A 25,340-nucleotide genomic window follows, 5' to 3' on the forward strand; every position below is an offset into this window, starting at 1 on the left:
TTAATAAATATTCAACTCCATGAATTAATTAAATCTCTTAGAGTAAGTATCTTGTAAGAGGATCTCACGAATCTTTATAGACTGGTCAACCCTATCGATATTCACAATAAAAAGTAATACTCTTAGCATAAAAAAGTAATACTTTACTTTTTCATGCATGACCCAAATAAGATATCCGTCTCATAAAATACGACCTGTGAGACCGTGTTATACAAATTTTTGTCAATCTTCTTATAAGATTTTTTTTAAAAAAAAAAATTTTGAACAGGGAAACCGGAAACATAGCATGGTAGGGCGAGATGGATGTTTGATGGGGTGGAACTCGAATACACGTTTGCTTCTGCGGGCATTACTTGCCCATTCGCATCACTGACACAACATGTTATGCAAGCTTTTTCCCAACATAGTTTTGCTTAATATATATATATATTACTGTTGGATTGGATTAGCAGATAACGTTGGAAATATATATATTGTCTACCATCAGATTTAATTAGTAAACGACGAGAGCGAATTCTGTACATGTGTGCAGATATTTTCCACTTTAAGCTAACAACGTCACACTGTCCACACATATTAAATTATTTTAACAAAAACGATCTACCATATATTTATTCGTCATGTCAAACTTTCCTATTTATATTTATAATAAAAAAATAATATATTTTTTTGAATGACTCAAAAAAATATATGTCTCACAAAATTGACACGTGAGACCGTATCAGATGAGTTTTTATAATTATTTTATCTTGATAACTTTACATATATATAATTATTATTAGTAGATTTTATGCGTGCAGATGATCATTTAATTAATCTCGATATTTAATAATTAACTGTATTATTATTACATAGAGTAATTTATAATAATATGATAATATGTCAAGAGTATCGAACTGTTTTCCCAGACACAGCACATGTGCATTCGTGCCTTTGATTTGTTTGAATAATTAATTAAGGCAGAAACTTGTATGAGACGATCTCATGGATCGTATTTGTGAGACAGATCTCTTATTTGGGTCATCAATAAAAAAATATTATTTTTTATGCTAAAAGTATTACTTTTTATTGTGAATATCGGTAGGGTTGACTCGTCTCACAGATTAGGATCCGTGAGACGGTCTCACCTGAGACCCACTCATTAATTAAAAGAAGTGATTGAACTAGCTTTGTCGCTCTGTGTGGATTGATGCTTAATGGTTTATGAGAGATATTTAATGTCCACTAATTAATTAATTAGCTAAACAACTTGCAACTTAGATTGTATTATGCTGCAGATTAACTGTGAGTTTATTACATTTAACAACTGCGGATTAAAATAGTAAATTAAGAATTTGAGATAATCATCTACGTCTATTTGGTCCAAGAATACTTTGACTTTGACTAAGACGAATACCAAATCCAAAGATTCCAAACATAACAATTTTTTTGAATTGCAAAACTCGAGGATCTAATTAACTAATAGGGTTTAATTTGCAATTAATTTAAGAGAATGATACCACCTCCATCTTTTATTAATACGAGCAGATGAGGCATACGCATTGCGTGTAACATAACACTTAATAATGTTTGTACACATTGTTGTGTACGATAAAAAAGCTAATTTTCTATTAAACTTAATTTCAGTAAAAAAATAATAATAATATTATGGTAGAAAAAAGAAAGGTTATTTGCGTTAAAAATAATAATCGTAAGGTTTTTTAAATTGAGAAGTTTTCAAATGTGTTGGTACGGTTAGGCTTCCATTTTTGGGGAAGATTTAAGACGTGGGATTGACGTGGTTGGAATTATTATATGTGGTGTTGAAGAAGAGGGTAAAAAGGGAAGAAATTTTGGTGTCCTCCTCAAGCAGTTTTTTTAACCAACTCATACTTAATAATATAGTATAGAATAGTATAGATTTCAAATTTTGCATCTATTTAATATGTTAATTATTAATCAATGGAAAACACTGGAAAAACAAAATTATATACATAGGTGATACATATAATAAAATTTAATACTTTGTAAAAAAAATTGGTAAGCAACTTTATTAAAATAATTCCATGTAAATAAATGCACTTTAAAAAATAGATATATGAATTGATTCACGTTAAGCAATTGTTTTTCAAAGTTTTCTCAAATATTTAATAATTGTTTTATCTATGATTTTTTTTTAGATTTCAAAAGCTTTATATTAGTAATAATTGAACAAATTTAGAGATTATTAAATCTTCAGAAAATTATGGAAATTTGCTCATGAATTACTTTACTAAGTGATTTACCAAAAATTAAAAAAGTAATACACTAAAATTAATTACGAAAAAATTGAAATAAATAAAAAGAATTTGTAGGTCCATTTCACGTGAAATACTAGTCCATCTTATCTGTATGTCACGACGTGAATTATCCACGTATAGCTGCAGCCTTTTGTTGGTCTTAATAAAAACAACCTAACAATTATTATTATTATTATTAATTTTGAAAAGTTTGGATATCAAGATCGATCGTTCATATATCAGCTATCATTTTTATTTAATTTTAATGATTTCATTTTCACATTTTAAAATTTATTAGTCAAGATTTTGAAATTTAAGAGAGAAGACGATGGAGGTATATATATGTTTTCGAATTAAAAGAATTTATATTAAAACTAAATATGTTATTTAAAATTTTAAATATGAAAAAAAGTGAACATTTATTTTACCATTTCAATGTTTGTTTCTTTCGTGAAAGCCTCAAGGTTAAGGAAAATGTCGAAGACGTACTGTCCCTTTTTTTAGTTTTTTATGTTGTCAATTTTAATTTTTTAAGATATATATATATATATATATATATATATATATATATGTATTGTTATTTCTTGAAAAACTTAAAAAATATATATATATATATATGTATTGTTATTTCTTGAAAAACTTAAAAAAAAAAACTACGAATTTGTTTCATAGATTGATCATTGAATGAATACTCAACATCGAAAGAGAATCACCTTTTTAAATAGATAGGCGAATAGTGACACACGACACACTAATTCATGCATATATGGTGGGATCTAACTCTTCGTAAAAGTCAAGATATTCACTCAATCGTCCTCTCAACATGATATATTATACTCTATACATATATATATATATTATTGTGTGCAATACTGTTGGATCTTCCATTTCTCTCAGCAGCAAGATAGGCAAAGAACTTTAGAGTTCGATAAATGAGTAGGCTTCTTGTGAGACGGTCTCATAAATCTTTATCTGTGAGATGATTAACTCTACCGATATTAACAATAAAAAATAATACTTTAGCATAAAAAGTAATACTTATTCATGGATGACCCAAATAAGATATATGTCTTATAAAATACGACTCAATGAGACCGTTCTTAAAGCCGTCGCTAAATTTAGCGACAGTTTAGTATTAATCGTCGCTAAATATAGCGACGGTATTCATGTGTAAAACCGTCTCTAATTAGCGACAGTTTATATATTCCGTCGCTAATTTTAAGGTAAAATAAAAAAAAATTAAGAATTAATCTGTGTTTTGAATTGGTACAATCGTGTAAGAGATAAAAAAATTTAAGTGTCGTGAAGTGATAAAATCGTGTAAGAGATAAAAATTTTAATTGTTTTGAAGTGGTAAAAAAATCGTGTAATAGATAAAAATTTTAAGTGTTGTGAAGTGGTAAAATCGTGTAAGAGATAAAAATTTTAAGTTTTGTGAAGTTGTAAAATCGTGTAAGTGAGAAAATTTTAAGTGTTGTGAAGTGAATGGAAGAAAATGAAGCAAATTTGTAGGTATTTATATAGAGTGGTGGAAGAAAATGGAGGGAAGTTTAGGTGGGATCGAATTTTTGAATTCGCGACAGTTGGCTTAGGACCGTCGCGAATGTTAGCAACGGTTTAAGCTAAACAGTCGCTAAAGTTAGCGACAGTTTTCTTACAACCGTCGCTAATATCAAATTAGCGACGGTTGTACATGACACTGTTGCTAACTTTAACGACAGTTCAAATGTAACTGTCGCTAAATGTAACCGTCGCTAATTTGAAGTGAATTGAAGAAAATGGAGGGAACTTTAAGCGGGATTGAATTTTTGAATTTGCGACAGTTAGATTTAAACTGTCGCAAATATTAGCAACGGTTTGAGCTAAACCGTCGCTAAGTTTAGCGACGGTAAATTTTAAACCGTCGCTAATATCAAATTAGCGACGATTTTTCATGATATTGTTGCTAACTGTAGCGACAGTTTTAATATAACCGTCGCTAATTTGAAATAAGCGACGATATAGGTAAAACAGTCGCTAACATTAGCGACGTTTTAGGACAACCGTCGCTAAATAACGTTGTCTTTTCCCATAAGCACACGCAAATCGACAACGGTTTTCTAAAACCGTTGTCGATTGTCCAAAAAAACACGCTAATAGACAACGGTTCATGAAACCGTTGTCATAAACGTTCAAAGACAACGGTTTTACAGAATCGTTGTTATTGACCCTAAAAACCGTTGTCTTTGACTCCCAAAAGACAACGGTTTTATAAAAACCGTTGTCTTTTGCTTAAAAAATTATCTACGACAACTAACCGTTGTTAAAAGTTTTTAACAACAGTTTTAGTTAAAACCGTTGTCGTATGTGTGTTGTTGATTCTGAATTTTCTTGTAGTGTCCTTTTCTCTCTACGTTATGATCAAGTGTTTATCATTAAACCAAAAGCTATAGTTGTTAGACAAGACACAAATTTATTTATTTATACTTTTGTAGCACAGAATGCACCTATCTGGTTGCTAATGGGTCAGTGTGTTAGGTAAATGAGTCTGAGGATGCATGTCTGTCTACTGGTATTGTCTCATATCCTTTAAATATCAGTATTATCATTTTTCTACTCTTGGTTCTATCATTAATGGAGAAAACATTATCCGTTAAGATCTGATATCACTCTTTTATGGTTCACGTAGGCAACTAGATCAAACGACGCAACGTCGGCAACTTGATGCACGAGAACTTCTTAGGAATTTACCCATCACAATACTACTCTTATTCATGTACGTTTAACACAACATTCCATCCCCAGGAAATATAGAAATATGCTTCTTGGGAGACTTGAATCCATGACCTCGATATTATACCAATTGTTATAATCAAACGTGTATCACTAGGTTAAAAGCTATAGATATTAGCCAAGACACAACTTTATTTCCTTATATTCGTGGCAGCGCAGAATGCGCCTATTTGAGTACTAATAGGTTAGGCTGTTAGACTCGTGAGTTCGGGAAATATGTGTCTATCTGTTAATGTTGTCTCATATCCTTTAGAGATTAGTCTTACTTTATATATTCCACCGGTTATATCCTCAGCAAAGACAATATTATTCATTATGATTTGACGTCATTTTTTTACGGCACACCTAACCAACTAGATCAAACAGCACAACGTCACCATGTTAACGTACAAGAATGTTTTTTGAAATATTTTCAATCATACATGCTTAACCCAACACTCTCTATTAATTTACCAACATAAAATTCAAAGTTTTTTTTCCAGATCAAAGTTAGCTAAAACTTAGACGCGCTGCAACTATTTATTATATATTTACACGTGACACACGCAAAATTTCTTCGATCTCTGAGGTATTCTTCATAATAATGGCGCTAAAAAATATAAGCTTCTCAAATTTTAAGCGACAGGTAAAATCGAATTGCTCCTTTAAAATTGTCTAACAAAGAAAACTTGTTGCAATTGGTTTCCGATGCCAGCCTCTTTGACTCTCAAGTCGAACTGGAGAGCCTAATAATATAATGAATAATAATATTTTGCGAAAACAGTAGCACGATTTCAATTCTTTTGAATTGGTGTGTATATTTATATATAAAGTTCACGTATAGGAGTCCTTGTTTTATAAGCTAGAGCTCGCAATATGATTGACAACTGAGACGTTTGGGTTTACATTATGAAAACAAGTACATGAGAAAAATTCTCACAAAGCTGGTCACAAAAAAAATCCATTTTTGTGGAAAATAGCTTTTATAACCAAGGGACGAATTCCGTAAGACCATAGTCATAGTTTGGTACAAATGATATGATAAACATGCGATATATAATATAAGGATAAGTTAAAGATAAATAAAATGTAGGATATTATATTTAATGTTTGGTGTGAATTTAATAAGAGTGATTAAATTTATATATTAGATTGTAATTATGACAAAATTAACCTTATCATAATAAATTTTATAATTTCAAATTTGTTACTTGAGTTCATATTTCTTATCATGTGCTTTCTAAAAAGATATCAAACGTGGAAGAAAGAGTATTATTTATCAATCTCTCTTATCCAGTGTATCAAATTATACCTTCAGATGTACAAATTAAGTTCTTGATCCACTATCGTTTATGTTTTCCTATGCTTTTGGGCCTGGCCTATTACTCATCCATAAGAATCAGCTAGCACAGATGACAGCAAATTTTCAGACGGGATTAGTACTTCATATACATCGTTGTCCAGATTTTTTGGTTTCTTGACATCTTTGATCTTTCTCAAAAAAAATATATATATATAAGAAAAGAAAAAGAAAAAGGCACCCATCGAACCATTTCGAATTCCGGGAAAAAATATCCACAACGGCAAAGATTCTGACTTGTATTGGTTCTTTATTTGCATCTCTGATCTATCTATTCAAATCGATCATCATGTAAAAATGTCACCAAGCTGTATCTTATTGAGTATCCACCGCTTGTTTTGCACTGCTACTGTTATTCAGAATCTGGACGTATGGAATGTTGGTCTCACGTACGACAATTTGAGATAATAAATATGAAAATAAAGAATAAATTAGACACCGAGATTTACGTGGAAAACTTTTAAAAAATTATTAGGGTAAAAACCACAAGTAAGATGAAAAAAATTCCACTATAATATTTTATGATGTACAACCCAGTCACTGTGTTTTCAAAGAGAACACACACTCTCTTAATACATGATAACAAAACACCTCACCAATATTATAAAACTAAGTACTCAAATACTATAAGATGAGAAAAAACTCGATAAATGAATGATTTCAAAATGAGGAAAATAGCTCTATTTATAGAATCTATTTTCCGTGTGAAGGCGTATAAAACGCGTTATTTGAATTTCTATTCAAACTTCCGTTTCACAAGTAGCCAACCACCACTTTGTCTGCTCATCAATTTAATGCACATTTAACATATTGCCGACATGGAACCAATGGATACGGCATAGATGTTTATGGGAGAGAACTAGGATGAGCATTGGTAACGTTCGCTAGCTCCAGCATATCTTCTTTTTCATCCTATATGATTCTTTCATTTTTCCTCTCCAAATTCACTGTTTTTTTACATCAATTATATAAACAAGCAACGTATCTAGCTAATGAGCCACCTCAGAAAAAAAAAAGGTGATCAAATAAAAATGTAATAAACTACGGACACCAAGCCTGCAATCGAATTCATATCCACCATGAAATCGTGATATTACATTGATCCAGATTTAGGGTTTTCCACGATCAAATCGTTCTATAACAGAACAGGTAAAACGAAAAATGAAGAAATCATGCATGTTTATATAGAGCAAAGGTATATGGCCTCAATCAACAATCTTGAATACGATAACGGAATTAAGGGTATTCAAGAAATTAAAGTCCACTCAATCGAACCGCAAGAAAGATTTAACTGATCATAGCTTCTTGAATTAATGATGATAAAAGTTTATGCGCATCAGGATGAGAGATCCACCAGAGAATGACGAGGCAAAGCAGCAGCACAACAGGGATGAGATGAACCATATTATCACGTAGCCTGAACCTCAAAATGTCTTTCTTGAAATAGTTGGAACCTCTGCCATATACTGGAAGAGATTGGTTTCCCTCAATTCTTCCAGTCATGGGGAAATTGAGCTGCAATTCTTGGGGCAAGTCGATGGCATGGACCGATCGTGAGGTATTAGTTTACCTTGCCATTATGGCGAGAATTAAGTGTGTTCTATACAGAGAAAGATCGAGAGGATATGGAGAAGATGTAGCAGTGTTATGCAGTCCTACTGAGAATTTATGAATTCTGTGAGGCGGGAGAAGTTCTGTTTGGTGGTAGTTATTTTTTTTAAAAAAAATGCATTTTTCTGCAATTGAAATATATTATACTAAAATTGAAACCGGACAATACAGAATTACATATTATCAAAATCGTAAAAAAATAAATATAATAGACTATACAAATGCATTGTTGTTACGGACAAGAAAATTAATTTTCAACTCAGTATTGTCCCTTTTTATTGCATTTCGTCTTTTCTTGTCTCCTCAAATACTGCATGACCGTGAAGAGTTATTGATACGACCTTTAATTCTTGAAAGTAGAAGTCTTCAACTGATATGCTGTATATTACCGTGGATTTGTAGAGCATGATTCTTAATTTTGATCCTATATATTACAATTTTTTAATTGATCTTCGTGCATGCATCTTCTATGACTCGAACTCAATATTTATGCCCAGAGAACACAATATATAGCCTCCTATTAGTCTATTTTGCCACCATTTGGCGTGAAAGATCGATTACAATGAATTTTTTTTATGCTTAAAGATGTTAACAATGGCTGAATTCTCATTAAACTGAGCTAAAAGTAGCCCTGTAACGCAGTGGCCAGTTTCAAGCATTTTGCAGCTGCTTTAAAAGTATCAATGGCTAAAACTCTTCCATAGCAAAATATATCTATATATCTACTTTTTTGTACTTTGATTTCGAATGAAAGACATGTCCCCTATATCAACCTCAAAAACTATCATTTACATGGAACCGTGAAGCAGCAGCACCTGTAATCATAGGACAGGAAAAGTTGCATTCGGGGCTTATTCGAACGAACCATTAGATGGTGCCTCTTCTAGGTCTATGTGAAGAAGAGCTCGTCCCCAAAGATTGGGTCGGATGGATACTGGGATCGTATGTTTGAGAAGCAATGAAACTCAATGCTGCATCAATATCAGCAACAATAGGACGTAGGTTAGGCTGTTCTTGAACGCACATTGCAGCTATTCCAATAGCCTGGTACAAGCCTCGAACAGGATATCGACCTTCCAGTGCCGGATCCACAATTAGATAAAACTTTTTACGGTCTCTGAACAACGGTTTGGCCTGAAAAAAATAAGTATTATGTGCACAAGCTTGCTAAAATAGTTCATTGCAAAGAAAATATACGTAGTCTATAGGTTTGTATTTAGATAAAGAATTCATGGTGACAGAAGACGTAAAAAACTTCAGGATACCAAAAGAAACGAACAAAAAGTAGCAAGTTTTTCTTTTTTTCCTGGGAAACATTGGCATACCAGAATAGCTTAGGACCAAAATTCCATCAGTGTAATTTTCAAGTCAAAATATTATTTCTAGTTAAAAAAGTATGAAAAGGATGCTAAGATATGGCTATAAAATGAACAAATCCAACTTCCAGAGGAATTCTCACTCAACATCAAATTTTGAAAATTCAGGGTTGTCATCTTGTTGGATAGGAAATTGGCAAGTTCGAGAAAAATTTCAGGATCTAGCAATGAACAGAGCATGGGCACATCACACTTTGGACGAAAGGAGGCAACATGGAATGACTGGGGTCGACTCAATAGATCCGAGACTTGAAATTTTTTAGAACTATCGCCTATCCGTCCCTGGCATCAGTGTATATCATAACATACTAGTTAATCTTGAGGACATATTTTTTATGGCATGAGCAGAAAATATCTGCTCTAGAGTTTAAGGAACAGCAAGTCAACACGGGAAAGAGTAGAAATCAAAGACACTCACCCATGAGACAAGATTTTGCTCCCCACGGTTTCTCTGAATGTCAATAGCCTTCCTGCCTGTGATGATCTCCAGAAGAACGACGCCAAAGCTGTAAATATCGGACTTGAAAGTAAGCTTTCCAGTCATTGCGTACTCAGGTGCACAATATCCATATGTGCCCATCACCCTGGTGGTAACATGGGTCTTATCACCAGAAGGACCAACTTTTGCCAAACCGAAATCAGAGAGTTTTGGATGATATTCATTCCCAAGTAAAATGTTGGCACTCTTCAAATCACGGTATATAATAGGTGGATTCATCTTGTTATGCAAATACTCCAACCCTTTTGCTGCACCAGCTGCTATCTTCATCCGGGAGTTCCAATCCAATGGTCTTCTAGTGGGTTGAGGATCTGTATGAATAAATTAGAAGAGCCCATTGAACACTATTCTATACAAAAAGTAGTATTTTGAAGCAATGTTGCTAGAGATGTACAATGTAAATGCTCCTCCAAAGAACCCAGAGGCATGTACTCGTAGACTAACAGCTTCTGATCTCCCTCTGCACAAAAACCGATTAATTTGACAAGATTCGGGATGGTCAGTCTGGCCTAATGTCATAACTTCTACCACGAATTCCCGATTCCCTTGGCATCCATCACGATCGAGTTTCTTGACAGCCACAACCTGCAAAAAAGCAGGAAAACAAATTCAGGACACCCACCTTAAACTGGCATTTAAACACACCTTCCTAACATTCTACCATCAGATGAAGCGAATCTAAACGATAAAAAGATTCGACCACCAACCTCACCAGTATCCTGCAAAAGACCTTTATAAACTTTTCCGAAGCCCCCCTCACCAAGAAAAAACTCATCCCTGAAATCCTGTGTTGCAGCAACTAAGTCAACATAGGCAAAGTTTCGTGCTCGGACAGCATTGGCCTCTACATTACTAGGTCCAGCCTCACTTGTCGTGTTTCCAGTGGCAGATTGATTTATAACTCTGGACACCTCATTCACAACTCCAGGTGGATTAACTCCCACTGAATCTAAACAACAAAATAAAGAAAAATAAAAGAAATCACATAACGACAAATTTGGAAACAAACAAAGAATATATATTAAACAGGAGTTTCTCAAAATATGTTTGCTAGCACGTCAAAAAGGCATCACCATTTTCTTTCACACAAAACATAAAATGATATCTTCGATTGATGATGCAAGAAAGCATGAACTGTCCACGGACCCCTGATCAAGTGAATTTTTCCAAAACCATGTTCGATTGTTTCGAAAAATTAAATATCGCCCTCTTTCAGTTTTTCAGTTGGTATTATTCTACCTGTCATAAAAAATTCTGGCTCGGTCTAAAACCCTTCAGTGAGCAATCAACAAAATGCCAAGAACCCTAGTTTCAATAAATTAAGACGCTAGAATAACACGCACACATGCGTATATATACATATAATGTCATGCTACAGAAAAATTTAAAAATAACAGCTACCCTTCGACCCGAAAACTAAGATAAAGATTCATAAAAACCATGCAAATAAAATATTTTCTTTTCCGCAAGTAGGATCGCAAATCCACCACAAAGAAAGAGGAGAAACACTCCCATGCAGATTAAAAAAACGAACTGCCACAACAGAGCGGCACAAATAACTGCACAACGATCAAAGAAATGAAGAAATGAAAGAAAACATTCATTCAGTCTACTTATAAAACCCAAAAGGGTGATTAATTCAAAAATGAAATCTTGCAAAAACCCATGTAGATATTCAAAAACAATTTCGAAAAAAAGAACTCAAGTAAGGAAATGGAAAAGCAGGACATTGCTTCGAGCACACACACCTTGTGACACCTGTTCACGAACATCCCTTCCACGCTGCTGATCATTGTTGAGGTTATCCCTGCTCTCTCTCTCGGCTTTCTTCTTTTTCGATTTTCCAGAGCAAGGAAAACACCCCATGTCTTCCTCTCTCTTTCCCTCTCTGAAAAATAATAAATTGAAGTGTGACACCAACGTGTATAATATGTATATATATAGGATAGTAAATAATATTATTTTCAAAAAAAAGAAGAAGAAAGAAACCATTTCCCTCCCCCGTTAAAAACCAGATCGCCAACACTGAATTTCGATAAAAAGTGAAAATATATTTTAATTAAAATAAAATAACACTAATCTTGATTTTGATTAATAATGCTGGACCTTATTGATCAGTTCTCTCGATGGGTTGATCCAATCCTACATATAGAGTCATTATCATCATGATAGAACTAAAGGCCCAAATTTAGCCACACATACATGGGCTCCACTAATTTTTTTAAAATCACATAAGTGTGTGAATTTTGTACATCCAAACCATGCGGGGCAGTGCCCCACGTGTAGCATCGAATCAATGTGTCCTGCTGTGACGTGAATAGTGGAAACGCAGGCCAACACGTTTTTTTTTTTTTTATCGAAAACCAAATCAATGGGCTCATATTAATTCGGTATATATACACTTAAAATTTCAAGATTTACGTCTCTTTTTTTATGATATTATTTTTTTTGTTTGTTGCTGTTATTATTAAATGTATCCGAATGAATCAAAACGATGCTAATTATTCATGGATAATAATAAAGAAATATTCAATTTTTTTTTTTTGACATTAGAAAAGTGTATTTAAGATAGCTACTAGGGAGGAGGAGAAGAATAGTAAAAATGCGCAAAAAAAAAGAGTAGGTCTCTTGTGAGACGGTTTCACGAATATTTATCTGTGAGACGGGTCAACCCTATCGATATTTACAATAAAAAGTAATACTTTTTCATGGATGACTTAAATAAAAGATCTGTACGATCCGTGAGACCGTCTCACATTAATTTTTGCTCAAAATAAAATACACATGTAGATATATTATCAGAGGATTTTAGACGTCATTTTCTAATGAGATTTTAGTTAGTACCATAGAATATGACAAAGCGACGAATATATTTTACATTTGTAATTGAAATGTGATACATTAGATTTATTCACATTAGTTTGTAATGATTTATAAAATATGTATCGCACAAATTATATAATTAGATTTGAAAAAAAATTATTTAATAATAAATTTAAAAATCACATTCACCCATGAAATATGGAGTAAAGTTTTTTAACATGATTTGATCGTATTAATAGGTGAATATATCATCACTTCACACAAAAGTTATTACGGTAGATTAACAATATTTCAGTTTTGATATGCTGTACACCTACCGTGTACATCTATGTGAGCACCGATAAGATGTCAATCACCTATTGGATGTAATGAAATATAGAAAAATTGTGCATCCAATGAGTGAGTGACACCTCATCGGTGCTCACGTATATATTGTGATTGCTTGGTTCCAAAATAATGTACCCAGGAATTATTTGATTTTCTATTCTTCTAGAATAATGAATAGATTGAATTCGACCACTTTATTATTTGCAGAAAAAAAATGATTAATTCATCGTTCGTGCTATATTTTTCTTATTAACTCTTTAATAGGAAAAAAGTTAATTAACAAAAGTAGTAAATAAAGTGCTCACAAAAAAAATAAAACAAAATAAAAATTAACCGATTTATTATATTAGAGAATCGCAAGCAACAAAACTCATCAAAATTTCATCAGTTTTTGCTTCTCGCACTTCTGTTTTTTGTTTGTAAACAAATACACCAAAGTCACCAAGTACAAAATTGATTACAACAGAGTGGCCGAAAGGATACATTCCTTTCTTTGTATCAGCTTTCGAACAGGAACGGATTTGGATCCAAGTTCCCCTCTTGAATCCTCATTCATAACTCACTCATACAGCTTTGGCTAATGCAAGCACTCATTTCCTCACGAGCCCGTACACACACGGGAAACCAAAACATGGTCTTTACCACAACCAACACAAAGATGAGGACAAAACCAAGAAAAGGACGGGTGTTGCCATTTATTCAGGGTTGAAGTTAAGAGACTCGTTCCATATTAGATCCTTTATTTCATCTTCACTCAAAGATGATTGCTCGAAATCAAACACAAAAGGAGAAGGGCAAGCAGGCTCCTCGTTGATCTCATGGAGACTTGATAAAAATGGATGGTTCAGTGCCTCCTCAACTTTATCAGCAGAACAATTAAATTTACCAACTGGTCATGGAAATGTGTTAAACTAAAAAGCTTATGTATAAAAGATTTTGGAAAACATACCAGTGATACGTTTAGCTGGATCAAAAACGAGTAGTTTCTCCACGAGATCTATTGCGACTGAGGAAATGTCCGGAAACTTTTTGGACAAAGGTTGCTTGGGGAGACAGGGGAGCTGCTTGACGTACTTTCGAGCATTGTCACTCCTCAGGAAGCCGAGGTCAGAATCTTCAGGGGATCCCAGTAGCTGCTACCACATTTTGTTGGCAAAAAAAGTTAAGCCAAGAGGTAACAGCCTACTATAGTTATGTTGTCAAGAAGAAACAATGTGTGGCTTAAGTTCATTCTGCAACAATGCCATCTTAAAATAAAAGAAATTTTCCTTTGTACAAAAATTTCATGGAACAGGTTATCCTAGGTGGTAGTGGTGGAAGGATGAGAGTACCTCATTTATCAGGCCCAACTGCTGAATATAGTCTTTACCCGGAAAAATGGGCTCTCGTTTGATAATCTCCATTAATATACAGCCAACAGACCACATATCAATAGCTGCAGTATACTCTGAGCAGTTGAGCAATAATTCAGGAGCTCGATACCATCTGGTCACAACATACTCCGTCATGAAATCTGTCTCTGAGGTAGTCCTTGCAAGCCCAAAATCACAAATCTTGAGGTCACAATTTGCATCAAGAAGTAAATTGCTGGGCTTCAGATCTCGGTGCAAAACATCGGCAGAATGTATGTACTTAAGTCCCCTCAACAGCTGATATAGAAAATACTACAATGCAAGAAACAAGTGACATACAAAATATTAACATCTGTAAAAGATGAAATATTTATGCCATAGCAAAAATTTTAAGGCTTGCCAACAAAATGACAACATGATGCTACAATAACTTTCTTGAATAACTAGCCCGTATGTTACAATCTAGGACATGAAATTAATACAAATATTAGTATCTTCATGCATGAATGAGAGAATGACTGGCATGCTATTTCTGAATGCACTGTAAGCGGGAAAATGGACATTATGTACCACAGCAAGTCAAGTACAAATCCCTGTCAACATTAAAACTGTAATGCAAGGGGGTTTTGAGAAACCAAACATTGTTTCAGGGAATTAAACTGCTCTTTCAGCAAAAAATGGAAAAGCTACTTTCCATTCAATTTCAAACTCGCATATTAACCAGTTCAGTTGACAATTGGAGATCAACCCATCTAAGGAGTAAATATCTCAAAGACTCAAGTATTTAGAAACATCAGAGAGGGTAAACAGTAGACATAGTTTGACTGCAATGTGATCTTGTATTGATAAAGAAAGCTACCCAGGAAGTCATCTCCAACTTTCAGCCAGTTAATTATCAGGTAACATTTCTTTCGCATTCAAAATTCATTACATTACCTCCTCTCAATCTGAAGTCTAGAATGAAGAATTCCAAAATAAGAAATTATTTATGGCCCACTTTGTAGTTGTTTAATTAGATGAATATACTTTTAGCCTCTTTACCCTTATCACTATCGGACTAATAATAACAAGGTAGAGATTTATTCAAGCAAAGGAAAAATTGGATGTGAATTGCATTTTTATCTAACAAGCGTGTCATTAATAAATTACAAATTCAGACCATTGAAACCAAATCATAGTTGTTAAAAGCGCTCGCTTTTTGCGTTTAAGCGCAAAGCGCCGCGAAGCACAAGGCTAGTGCTTCTGAGAACTCCGAAGCGCACGACGACTAAGAAGTGCGTGCTTCAGTTTGCTCTCTTAATTGGGCTTGAGAGAAAAGTGCTTACCCTATATTTTTTGTTTATTTCTGCAAAGTAGAAGTCTTAGTACGATTTTCACTCTGTTATTAAACCAAAAAAAAAAACGGAAGAAGAGCTAAAGCCTAAATTTATCGGTCGACTCTCTCTCTTATACTCCTTTCTCACCTCGCCACCGCCGCGCAGCATCTTCTGCCCTCTCATTTGATGCCTTTTGTAAGAATCTTCTCTACTTTAGATTGATGTTTGTATTGTTTTTTTACTTTTTTTTCAATTTATTGGTTGATTATTATGATTTTCAGTTGATTAATTCTTAACCATATCAAACACAAATCCACAGAAAGGATATTGCTTGGAATTAACACTTTCGTATCCTAAAAATCCAAATGTTGTTAGGTGTGTTTTTGCGGTAAAACAACAAATAACAGGATTTATCGACGTAAGCTGCATTTAGTTGGCGGAAACAGAAATGCGAAAACTTGTCCAAAATGTCGTAAACATGTTAAAGAAGAAGTTTAATACAGAAAAAGAGTAAATTGAAAAATCCAATAGATAATATTCCTTCTGAGTGATATTGTTGATTTGGAAGGATATGAAGTTGATCTTCAAACTAAAGATGAAAGGAAACGACCAATATCCGGTTCAAGCATTCATCCTACGGTCCAAGGTAAAAAGTGTAAACAAACCGGACCTATTAATCTTTATTTTATGAAAGACGTTGATGAAATTGCCAAACAAAGACGTTCGAAAAATAAATTTCAATTGATAAGATTACGACTCAATTGGAAAAACACAAATAAAACATAAGGATATGGTATATTACAAGTATAACAGAGCTTTGGGACGAAAATATGTCATGGGAGATAAGATCGATCCTATTTCGTTGTCAAAAATAGATGATAGCAATGAATATTTGTTGGGAAATTAGATAGTGAGTGACAAAGATGATAATGATTTTATCTACGAAGATAAAGATTTGTGTTGGACTGATGTAGCACAAGCGGCTGGGGTTGGTGAAAATGCGTACAACTTTCGATCTCGACATGTATCTACTTCAAAAAGAGCATTATCATCTACTTTCCAAAAAAAAAAAAATCAATCTTCGGCTCGAACTAATCTAGTAGATGAAGAAGATATCAACCTTGATGATGAAACCAAAGAAGAAGATTTATACAAATCAAAGGATGAAACTGATTACAGGAAATTTGGAAAATATAGATGAAGATTACTATTATTTTGATATTTGATATTTCATCTATCACATTTTCAAATAATTTGAATTTTTTTATTTTTTTGAGAATATTTTGTTTATTAAGTTTTTTTCCGTAAAACGTGCGCTTCGATTTGCAATTTAAGCCCCATGCACTAGTGCGATTTTTTGCGTCTCGCGCTTTGACAACTATGAACCAAAATCAAACATCCATACCGCGCTAAGTGATTGATTAATATTGTCTAAGAAACATTAATCAAAACTTAATTGCGAATAAATATAAAATAGTGAATCTAAAGTTATCAAATGTAATAATTCTCCAACTCATTGTGGACTTACTTGACAGTGGTTCTCGGTTAGTTCCTGGGATGAGCATATAATCTGGTGTAAATCAGTATCCATCAATTCATACGCAATGTACACGTCATTGAACTCCTGTTTGTCCGGTGGCCTAATAATATCCTTAATCTTAATAATCTACAAAGAGAAAGTAAGTATGACACTACCAATTAATAACCCGAAGATAAAAAATACATCCGAGAACGGAAATTCTTATAATCTAAAATTCAAAAATTTCAGCCCATTTCTGAGAAATCAAACAAAATGACGAACAGCCAGATATAAAAATTAGGGAAAAGAAAAGTCTCACATTCTCATGATCCATATGAGTAAGAAGCTTAATTTCCCGTAAAGTCCTTTTCGCATCGATTCGGTTATCAAACGCATTCGCAATTCTCTTAATTGCCACTTGTTCCTTGGTATCGGCATTTGTAGCACAGCTGAGAGCAGATAATACACACCAATTTCGAAAAAGAGCAGATAATACACACCAATTTCGCAAAATCATACACACATCAAACACATGTATGCAACAATTACAAAAAGAAACAAAATTACCAAACAAGACCGTAGGCGCCGCGACCGACGGGAGTAATTGGAGGGATATACTTAACGGGTACTTCGAAAAGGTTGCCGAGGACATTAAACTGAACGAATTTTCCACCATAGATGGGAACTCCTCTTGGATTGAAAGATTGCTGCATTCATTTTCCTTTTCCTTCTCCATTTCCTTTTCCGAGTACAGGAATTAGATTCAAGAGAACTAAAGTGTAGGAAAGCGCGGGGGAAGGGTTTGGCTTTTGTGGACCTGTGTGGGGGCTGCTTCGTTTGAAAATTTGAATATCAGGCCCCCTTAATTATCTTTAGACGGCCCATAAATTTGAATTGAGTGAATAATGGGCCCAGCAGCTATATCGTGATGACAGGCTTTTGTCGAAACTCGGAGCCAAGTTTTTAAATACTAATGGGCCGGTCCATTCAAAGTTTCGTTTTCTAATCTGTAGCCCACTTCCAGATCTATTTAGAAGTTAAATTTCTCGAAAAACATTTAAATATGGGATCTTACTATTTTTATTCTCTTCTCAAACTATTCTTCATGTAATTTTAATGTATCCTGGAATAGTAAAGTTCGGTTTACCTACCTTACATTTATCACATTTATTTCGAACCCGAAAAGAAATAAAAATACATGTGAATATCGATTATATGTGAAAATTTTCCCTTTTTTTTTACATAAAATTAAAGATAATTCTCAAGCACATGTGTGTGTGTGTTAGGGATGTAATCGAGTCGAGTCGAACCGAGCCGAACTCTTGAATGTTTGATCTTGGACTTGTTTATAATCGAGCCGAGCTCGAGATTTATTTAACAAATATATTCATGGCTCGCGAGCTTATTCAAGCTTTTATCGAACCTAAACGAGCTCAATAAATATGAATTGTATATTTAAATATTCATTAAATTCATTAAAAGATAAATTACACATTTAGAAAAAAATATAATATTCTTATTAAAATTTGTCAATTTATTATAATAAATAAATTTAATATATTTTTCTATATATTTCATAATTAATGTGTTAAATCAATAAATTAAATATCAAAATTTTTATTTTTCATCTAAGATATTACTTATAATTTACTAACGAACATGTTTACGAGCTAACGAGCTTTTATCGAATCGAGTTTCGAATAGCTCACAAACGATTTGGTTCATTTACATCCCCGTGTTCGATGTCTTTTATCTGCTAGTTGTATCATATATTTGGCTAACCTATGTTTCTTGGTGATTTAATAGTAATAAAAAAAACCTACGAATCATGGGATCGTATCTATTTCTATATCAGAATATATATTTTCTAAAAAGTATATGCAATAAAATACTGCCAAGTGTCAGGAGTTTTATATATATATATATATATATAATTAAATAGGCTCGACAACAAGACTTCTCTTTCAAAATAATGCCCCAGTTGCGGCCACCCCCCCTTCAAATTTAATTTATTGAGATGTGAATTTTACGAAACCCACTTGTCAAATTAAATGCTGGAATGGACTAGTCGATATAGGTACGATACATGTGTGTCTAGCTTTCAAGAAAAGATGGAATTTTGATGCCTTCGTTCTACTTCTACTGCATCTGATGGCTACGCCTTTGGTGTGGTTTTAATTATTCTATCGGGTCTTGATCAGGCACCTTTCGGGATGTACAAGTCTGTCCGACTACAACTCGTAAACTTTATCATGTTTCGACGCGAGAATTTTATTTTAAATGAACGATTTGATTCGAAAGAAATTTCAATGATATTGAATTTGAAACGACGCATATTTTATATATATTTCAAATTCGTCATAATTAATATTGCATTTGCTTTAAGGAACCAGATAAACTTAAAATATATAAATTTGATCAAATCCTTCCATCCAAGCTCAATATTATGGATTCGTGTCTAAAATTTAAATCTAGGGTTTTAATTACTTAATCATTATTGTGTACAACAGGGTTAAATAAAGAGGTATAATTGACATTCTAATTTAATATCATACATGTGGTATTTTTTTTCCCAAAACCATTATATATCTAATTATAATTAACAATAAAATTAGTGAATTTCTATGTTTTCATATTCTGTGTGGCATGATAATCTATCCCGACATAAATTACCCTACCATTATGTTATGATTTGTTAGAAATGATACTTTGGACAGATGTAAAGTTTGAACAAATGCCTTTGATTCACAAGACTGTGATATGAGAATTGAAATAATTAGTCTTAATGGCCCACGGATTCAGATTTCAAGAAGTACAAAAATCTAAGATTGCAAAATATTTTGATTTGATCTCTTCTCTATAGTGTATTTCAATTTATGAGATCAATTAATGTACGCATTTTCCCACCTAACAGAGGTCCCAATATTTGTGAGGAGGAAGAACAATAAAAAAAAATTAGAGTACTTAAACCTAAGGTTAGGTTTGAAACCTCAAAAGTTAGTTCAGGGTATGGGATTGTTTAAGTGTCAATATGAACCATGTATCATAGTCAATATTTATTATTATTTGTTGGACTATGTTATGTGTCGACCGATAATGTCTTGTAAATTTCACGCTCAAATTGTTCATTTTTATGCGTGTGATGATATGTTAGATGTCTCGCGTCTGTTGGATTAAGTCATTGCGAGTTGTATATATAGACGTGAATGATCACAACTCTTGAGATAATTTTTGTGGTGGAGTTAGACCAAAATCTATAATATTAACAAATTTTATTATAAGATTTAAGAAATAAGTTGCATTGACCAAAATAAAAATGGTAAATATGATCAAGTTTTTTTAAAAAAAAAAATTAAAGTACGAAGATTGGAATCCCATAAAATAAATTGAACGGAAAAGAAGAAGGGTAGAGAGAGTCATGGAAACAACACATTGATAATGCCATGATTATATTGTTTTTAGAAAATTCTAGCAAACAAGATTTTAATTAATTAATAAAAATATAAAAAGAAAGGTGGACTGAAAAAGACAGGAGCGAGAGGCATGATTTTACAAATACTTTCCATGAATGGAGGAGAAGAGCCCACGTCTCAACCTCGGACAACTTACCTCTCTGCCGACAGTGTACCTAATACTAAAAAGATTGTACCTCCCTTAAAATATTCAAAATCAAATTGTTCCTTAGTATACAATAAAAAATATATTTATATATGTGCAATCAGATACAAACACGTATGACATGTACATATATGTATATATATACACACATATATATATATATATAATCCCCACTTGATTTAAATTTTATCAAGTTGGCAATTGGTTGTACAACCATAATGCTTTATACTTCACACATTTTATGGTAAAATAAACATTTTACAAATATTATATGAATATTAAATTGTATAAACATTTTACAAATATTATATGAATATTAAAATGTATTATTTCTGATAAAATAATAGTTTATTCTTCTGACCGGATATTTTCCTAGATTACCAAATGATGTTTGGTTCAAAAGCAAATTGGATAGATAAATTTTTAGAATATATATATATCTTGAATCGATATTTACAACAGTAATTCGCGAGATTTTGTTGTTATTTCATAATATGCTGCATTGAATTTATCACGAAATTTCGATAAATTAAAATTTTTTTTGTAAGAATTGTTTTACCTTGGTAGCGTGACTCAAATTTTTATGGTATACATACAAAAGAACATTAAACATGGATTATTTATTTGTTCATGAATTACACTAGACGATCGCGGTTGAAGATACTGTAATCATAAACCTTTGATCCATCCCTGACCGTTAGATGGAGAACACCAGAGAATTGGCGCCGATCGATGATCATGTAAAGTTTGGAGAATTGTCAAAAGGAGAGATTTGACCGGGTGGATCGGACTCCATATATGTTACCGTATTTGGAAACTAAGTAACGGAGCAGAGGTGTTTTAAGGTTGTAGGGTTACTACAATAAGAGAGGGACCTAGATGCTTTGTTTCATCACTGCCGTGCCGTACAATCAGGTTGCCCATTTACTACAATAAGAGAGGGACCTAGATGTGTTCCCTTTTTAAAAAAACATGTACAAATTTTGGCGTACTTATATTACATGTATGTGTAAGCTCAATCGACAATACAGGAAAAAACGAAGATGAATATAATCGATTTCTTGTATAAATTGTAAAAATGTAGGTTTTGTGTTTAAGAAGTATCGAACGGGCTTCGTCCATTATCTTAATTATCGATATATTATGATAACTACGATATTTGTTCAATTAATTATAGTAGTTATGAAACAAGAGGGACCAATATTCAATATAAATCAAGAGAATATTAGAGATCGATACTAGTTTGGTATACTTAAAATACTTTTCAAATTAGTCCTTGCTAGATATATATTTTTGTGAAATATCAATAATAATAAAAAACCTATGTATTATTTTTACTTCTTATTCACTTATTTTTTCTTTAATTTTATTTTTCATAGAATATTGGGAAAACGAACACCACTTGGAATTCTATCCTATCCACAAGAAAAAAGTGAAAGCAACCAATAGCGTAGCTAGATTTTAGCGACCAATTACTCCAACCACAGTACTTTAGCAAAAGGTTTTGATACCTTTCACTCAATATATATTATATACATACAAAATGGCTGAAATAATAGTCGTAGATTTTGGTGGCCAAGGAAATCCTAAAAAGTCAAAAATGCGACTTATATAAAACCCCGAACATTATGGGTACGTAGCATTAATCAGCCTTTTTCTGAGGTTTAAATAAATTGTGTATTTTTATTGGTAGTCGACTATATATTGGGGTTTTTTTTTAAAAATGTTATAAATTAATAAAATTATTGTAAAAATATGACAAATTGTAAGATTTTGTAAAACTAGTAGAATCCGGGACTTAACCGGATTCATATTTTTTATTTTTAAAAAAAAAAAAGAAAAGTAGTGGGGGCACGGATTTTAAAAAAAAATAAAAAGGAGATCGGCGACGGTTTGGGAAAAACCGTCGCTATTGGCGACAGACGTTTTAATAAAAACCCGTCGCTATTTGCGATGGTTTAACCAAAAACCGTCGCCAAGACAAATCCGTGATTCTCTGTCGCGGATTCTAAGGAGCCGTATCGATCCGTGTTTTTTCTTCCTTTTAAGTAAAAATGCGGGTATTCTTTCCATCATCGTCGAAAATAATTGTTCCTCATATTCATTCTCGCAACTTATTTCTTTCATCCGATTTATATGTGCAAAATCCATCTTTTCTACTTCGATCATATATTAATATTATTTGTTGATTTTATCGTCCATTTCATTTGAAGAAATATGAAGAGTTAATGTTTAATTTCGTTGATGATATTATAATTATATATTAAGAAGTAATTTTGTTGGGTAATTTTTTTTATAATACTTGTCATTTATTTCAGATATTAGCATCGTCCGTTGATATTATTACAAGTTCCGTATAATTACGTCTGAGAAGGTAATTTAATTAATTTTTTTAATATTTTCTTTGTATTATTTATATTATATTAATGTAATTATAATTTTGTTCACTAACATTATATGATTAAGTATAATTTAGTTAAGTAGTATATTTTTAATATTAATCACGATATTAGAAAATAGTTTGAATATTAAAAAATAATAAATATGGTACCTGCAATGAACAAGAATTAATAATAAATACAAAATTTTAATACACAATTTTGTAATTACATTAATAACTTTACATGTTATAGTTTTTTATTTATAATATTTTTTTAAAAAAAGCCCGTTCATTATACCAGTTTTAAGTTTTAAGTAATAACAATAGTTATAATATTAATTGTATTATTGGAATTGTAATACTGTAATTTAGAATTTTTTGAATAATAATAAATATACTTAATTTAATTATAATAATTATATTTACGTGTTATAATATTATATCTACACTAATTACAATAATTACAATAGTTATATTTAATTTACGTGATATAATATTATATCTACAATAATTACAATATTTAATAACTATACTTAATTTAATTACAATAATTATATTTACTTGATATAATATTATATCTACAATAATTACAATAGTTATATTTAATTTACGTGATATAATATTATGTCTACAATAATTACAAAATTTAATTAATATACTTATTTTAATTACAATAATTATATTTACTTGATATAATATTATATCTACAATAATTTCAATAATTACAATAGTTATATTTAATTTACTTGATATAATATTATATCACGTAAATTACGTTATATAAATTACGGACTTTATATAAATCATATTTATTATTTTTATAATATTCAAACTATTTTTTAATATCGCGATTAATATTAAAAATATACTATTTAACTAAGTTATACTTAATCATATAATGTTAGTGAACAAAAATATAATTACATTAATATAATATAAATAATACAAACAAAATATTAAAAAATTAATTAAATTATCTTCTCAGACGTAATTATACGGAACTTGTAATAATATCAACGGACGATGCTAATATCTGAAATAAATGACATGTATTATAAAAAAAATTACACAAAAAAATTACTTCTTAATATATAATTATAATATTATCAACGAAATTAAACATTACATCTTCGTATCTCTTCAAATGAAATTGACGATAAAATCAACAAATAATATTAATATATGATCGAAGAAGAAAAGATGGATTTTGCACATATAAATCGGATGAAAGAAATAAGTTGTGAGAATGAATATGAAGAACAATTATATTCGACAGCGACGGAAAGAATACCTGTTAGAATCCGTGACAGTGTATTACGGATTTGGCTTGGCGACGGTTTTTTGTTAAACCGTCGCCAATAGCGATGGTTTTCGATAAAACCGTCGCCGATCTCTCTTTTATTTTTTTTTAAAATCCGTACCCCCATTTTCTTTTTTTTTAAAAAATAAAAAATAAAAAAATATGAATCTGGGATTGTAAGTCCCGGATTGTACTAGTTTTACATCACTTTATAATTTGTGATATTTTTACAATAATTTTATTAATTTATAATATTTAAAAAAAAAAACCCCGACTATTAATTACTGAACTTGTCGGTTGTCTTCTTTTGAAATCCATTTAGTCATCCGTGTTGAATTCTACGCCCAATTACTCGACCGGTGTTGTATCGCATGTGTACTTAATTTTGATTAGAATGCAGAGTATCATGATCTTTGAACCTTTATAAATTTTTTTGTCATTTATTATAAGAAAAATCGATACTTTTTGTGTATTTTTCTTTCTACGTGATTTTGATATCTTGTATTATCAAATTTCAATCTTAATCATACATCTTTCATTTTTTTGAACGTAGAGCATCACGTACGGAAAAAAAACACTTCTATGCTAGAAGCTATGATGAGCTCAACCTCGATAGTAGCACCGCACTTGAGTACGCAAGTATGAGATACCTTATTTTGGTAATCATTACTGTCAGAATCATAGGGATTTGAGTGTCAGAAAGTAGGGCATATGCAATCATCTTGCCATAATTAGTAAGTGAGTACTGAGAACAAGGTAATCATTGACTTTCTTGCTATAAATATCAGGTTTGATTAAATTTAAAACATTTATTTATATATATATCTTGTCCATACCATTCCTACAACAT

The 25,340-nt window shown here is 31.9% G+C and overlaps 2 protein-coding genes across 2 annotated transcripts; both read right to left on the minus strand.

Moving 5' to 3' along the window:
• Nucleotides 1–8,748: 8,748 nt before the first annotated feature.
• LOC142554488 (putative serine/threonine-protein kinase PBL7) lies at nt 8,749–10,713 on the minus strand. The gene is made up of 4 exons (XM_075665157.1): nt 10,563–10,713; nt 10,250–10,440; nt 9,775–10,166; nt 8,749–9,114 (listed from the first exon to the last, which is right to left on the minus strand). Exons 2-4 carry the CDS (start codon nt 10,281–10,283, stop codon nt 8,848–8,850), a joined length of 693 nt encoding a protein of 230 aa, XP_075521272.1. The 5' UTR covers nt 10,284–10,440; nt 10,563–10,713; the 3' UTR covers nt 8,749–8,847.
• A 2,615-nt stretch (nt 10,714–13,328) lies between these two features.
• Nucleotides 13,329–17,943, minus strand: LOC142553480 (mitogen-activated protein kinase homolog NTF6-like). The gene is given in 7 exon segments (XM_075663759.1): nt 13,329–13,864; nt 13,955–14,138; nt 14,337–14,669; nt 17,202–17,339; nt 17,512–17,641; nt 17,760–17,883; nt 17,886–17,943. Coding segments are annotated over 7 exon segments (1,116 nt in total). The 5' UTR covers nt 17,929–17,943; the 3' UTR covers nt 13,329–13,700.
• Between the last annotated feature and the right edge of the window lie 7,397 nt (nt 17,944–25,340).

The sequence above is a fragment of the Primulina tabacum genome, chromosome 8 (genome assembly GCF_025594145.1).
Source record: "Primulina tabacum isolate GXHZ01 chromosome 8, ASM2559414v2, whole genome shotgun sequence".
NCBI lineage: Eukaryota > Viridiplantae > Streptophyta > Magnoliopsida > Lamiales > Gesneriaceae > Primulina > Primulina tabacum.

Coding starts and splice junctions, on each gene's coding strand:
- LOC142554488 (XM_075665157.1), bottom strand. CDS start 10,283: ATGCCTCTGGGTTCTTTGGAGGAGCATTTACATT. Junction 10,167..10,249: donor TTTGGAGGAGCATTTACATT/GTACATCTCTAG, acceptor TTATTCATACAG/ATCCTCAACCCACTAGAAGA. Junction 9,115..9,774: donor AGCAAAATCTTGTCTCATGG/GTGAGTGTCTTT, acceptor TATTTTTTTCAG/GCCAAACCGTTGTTCAGAGA.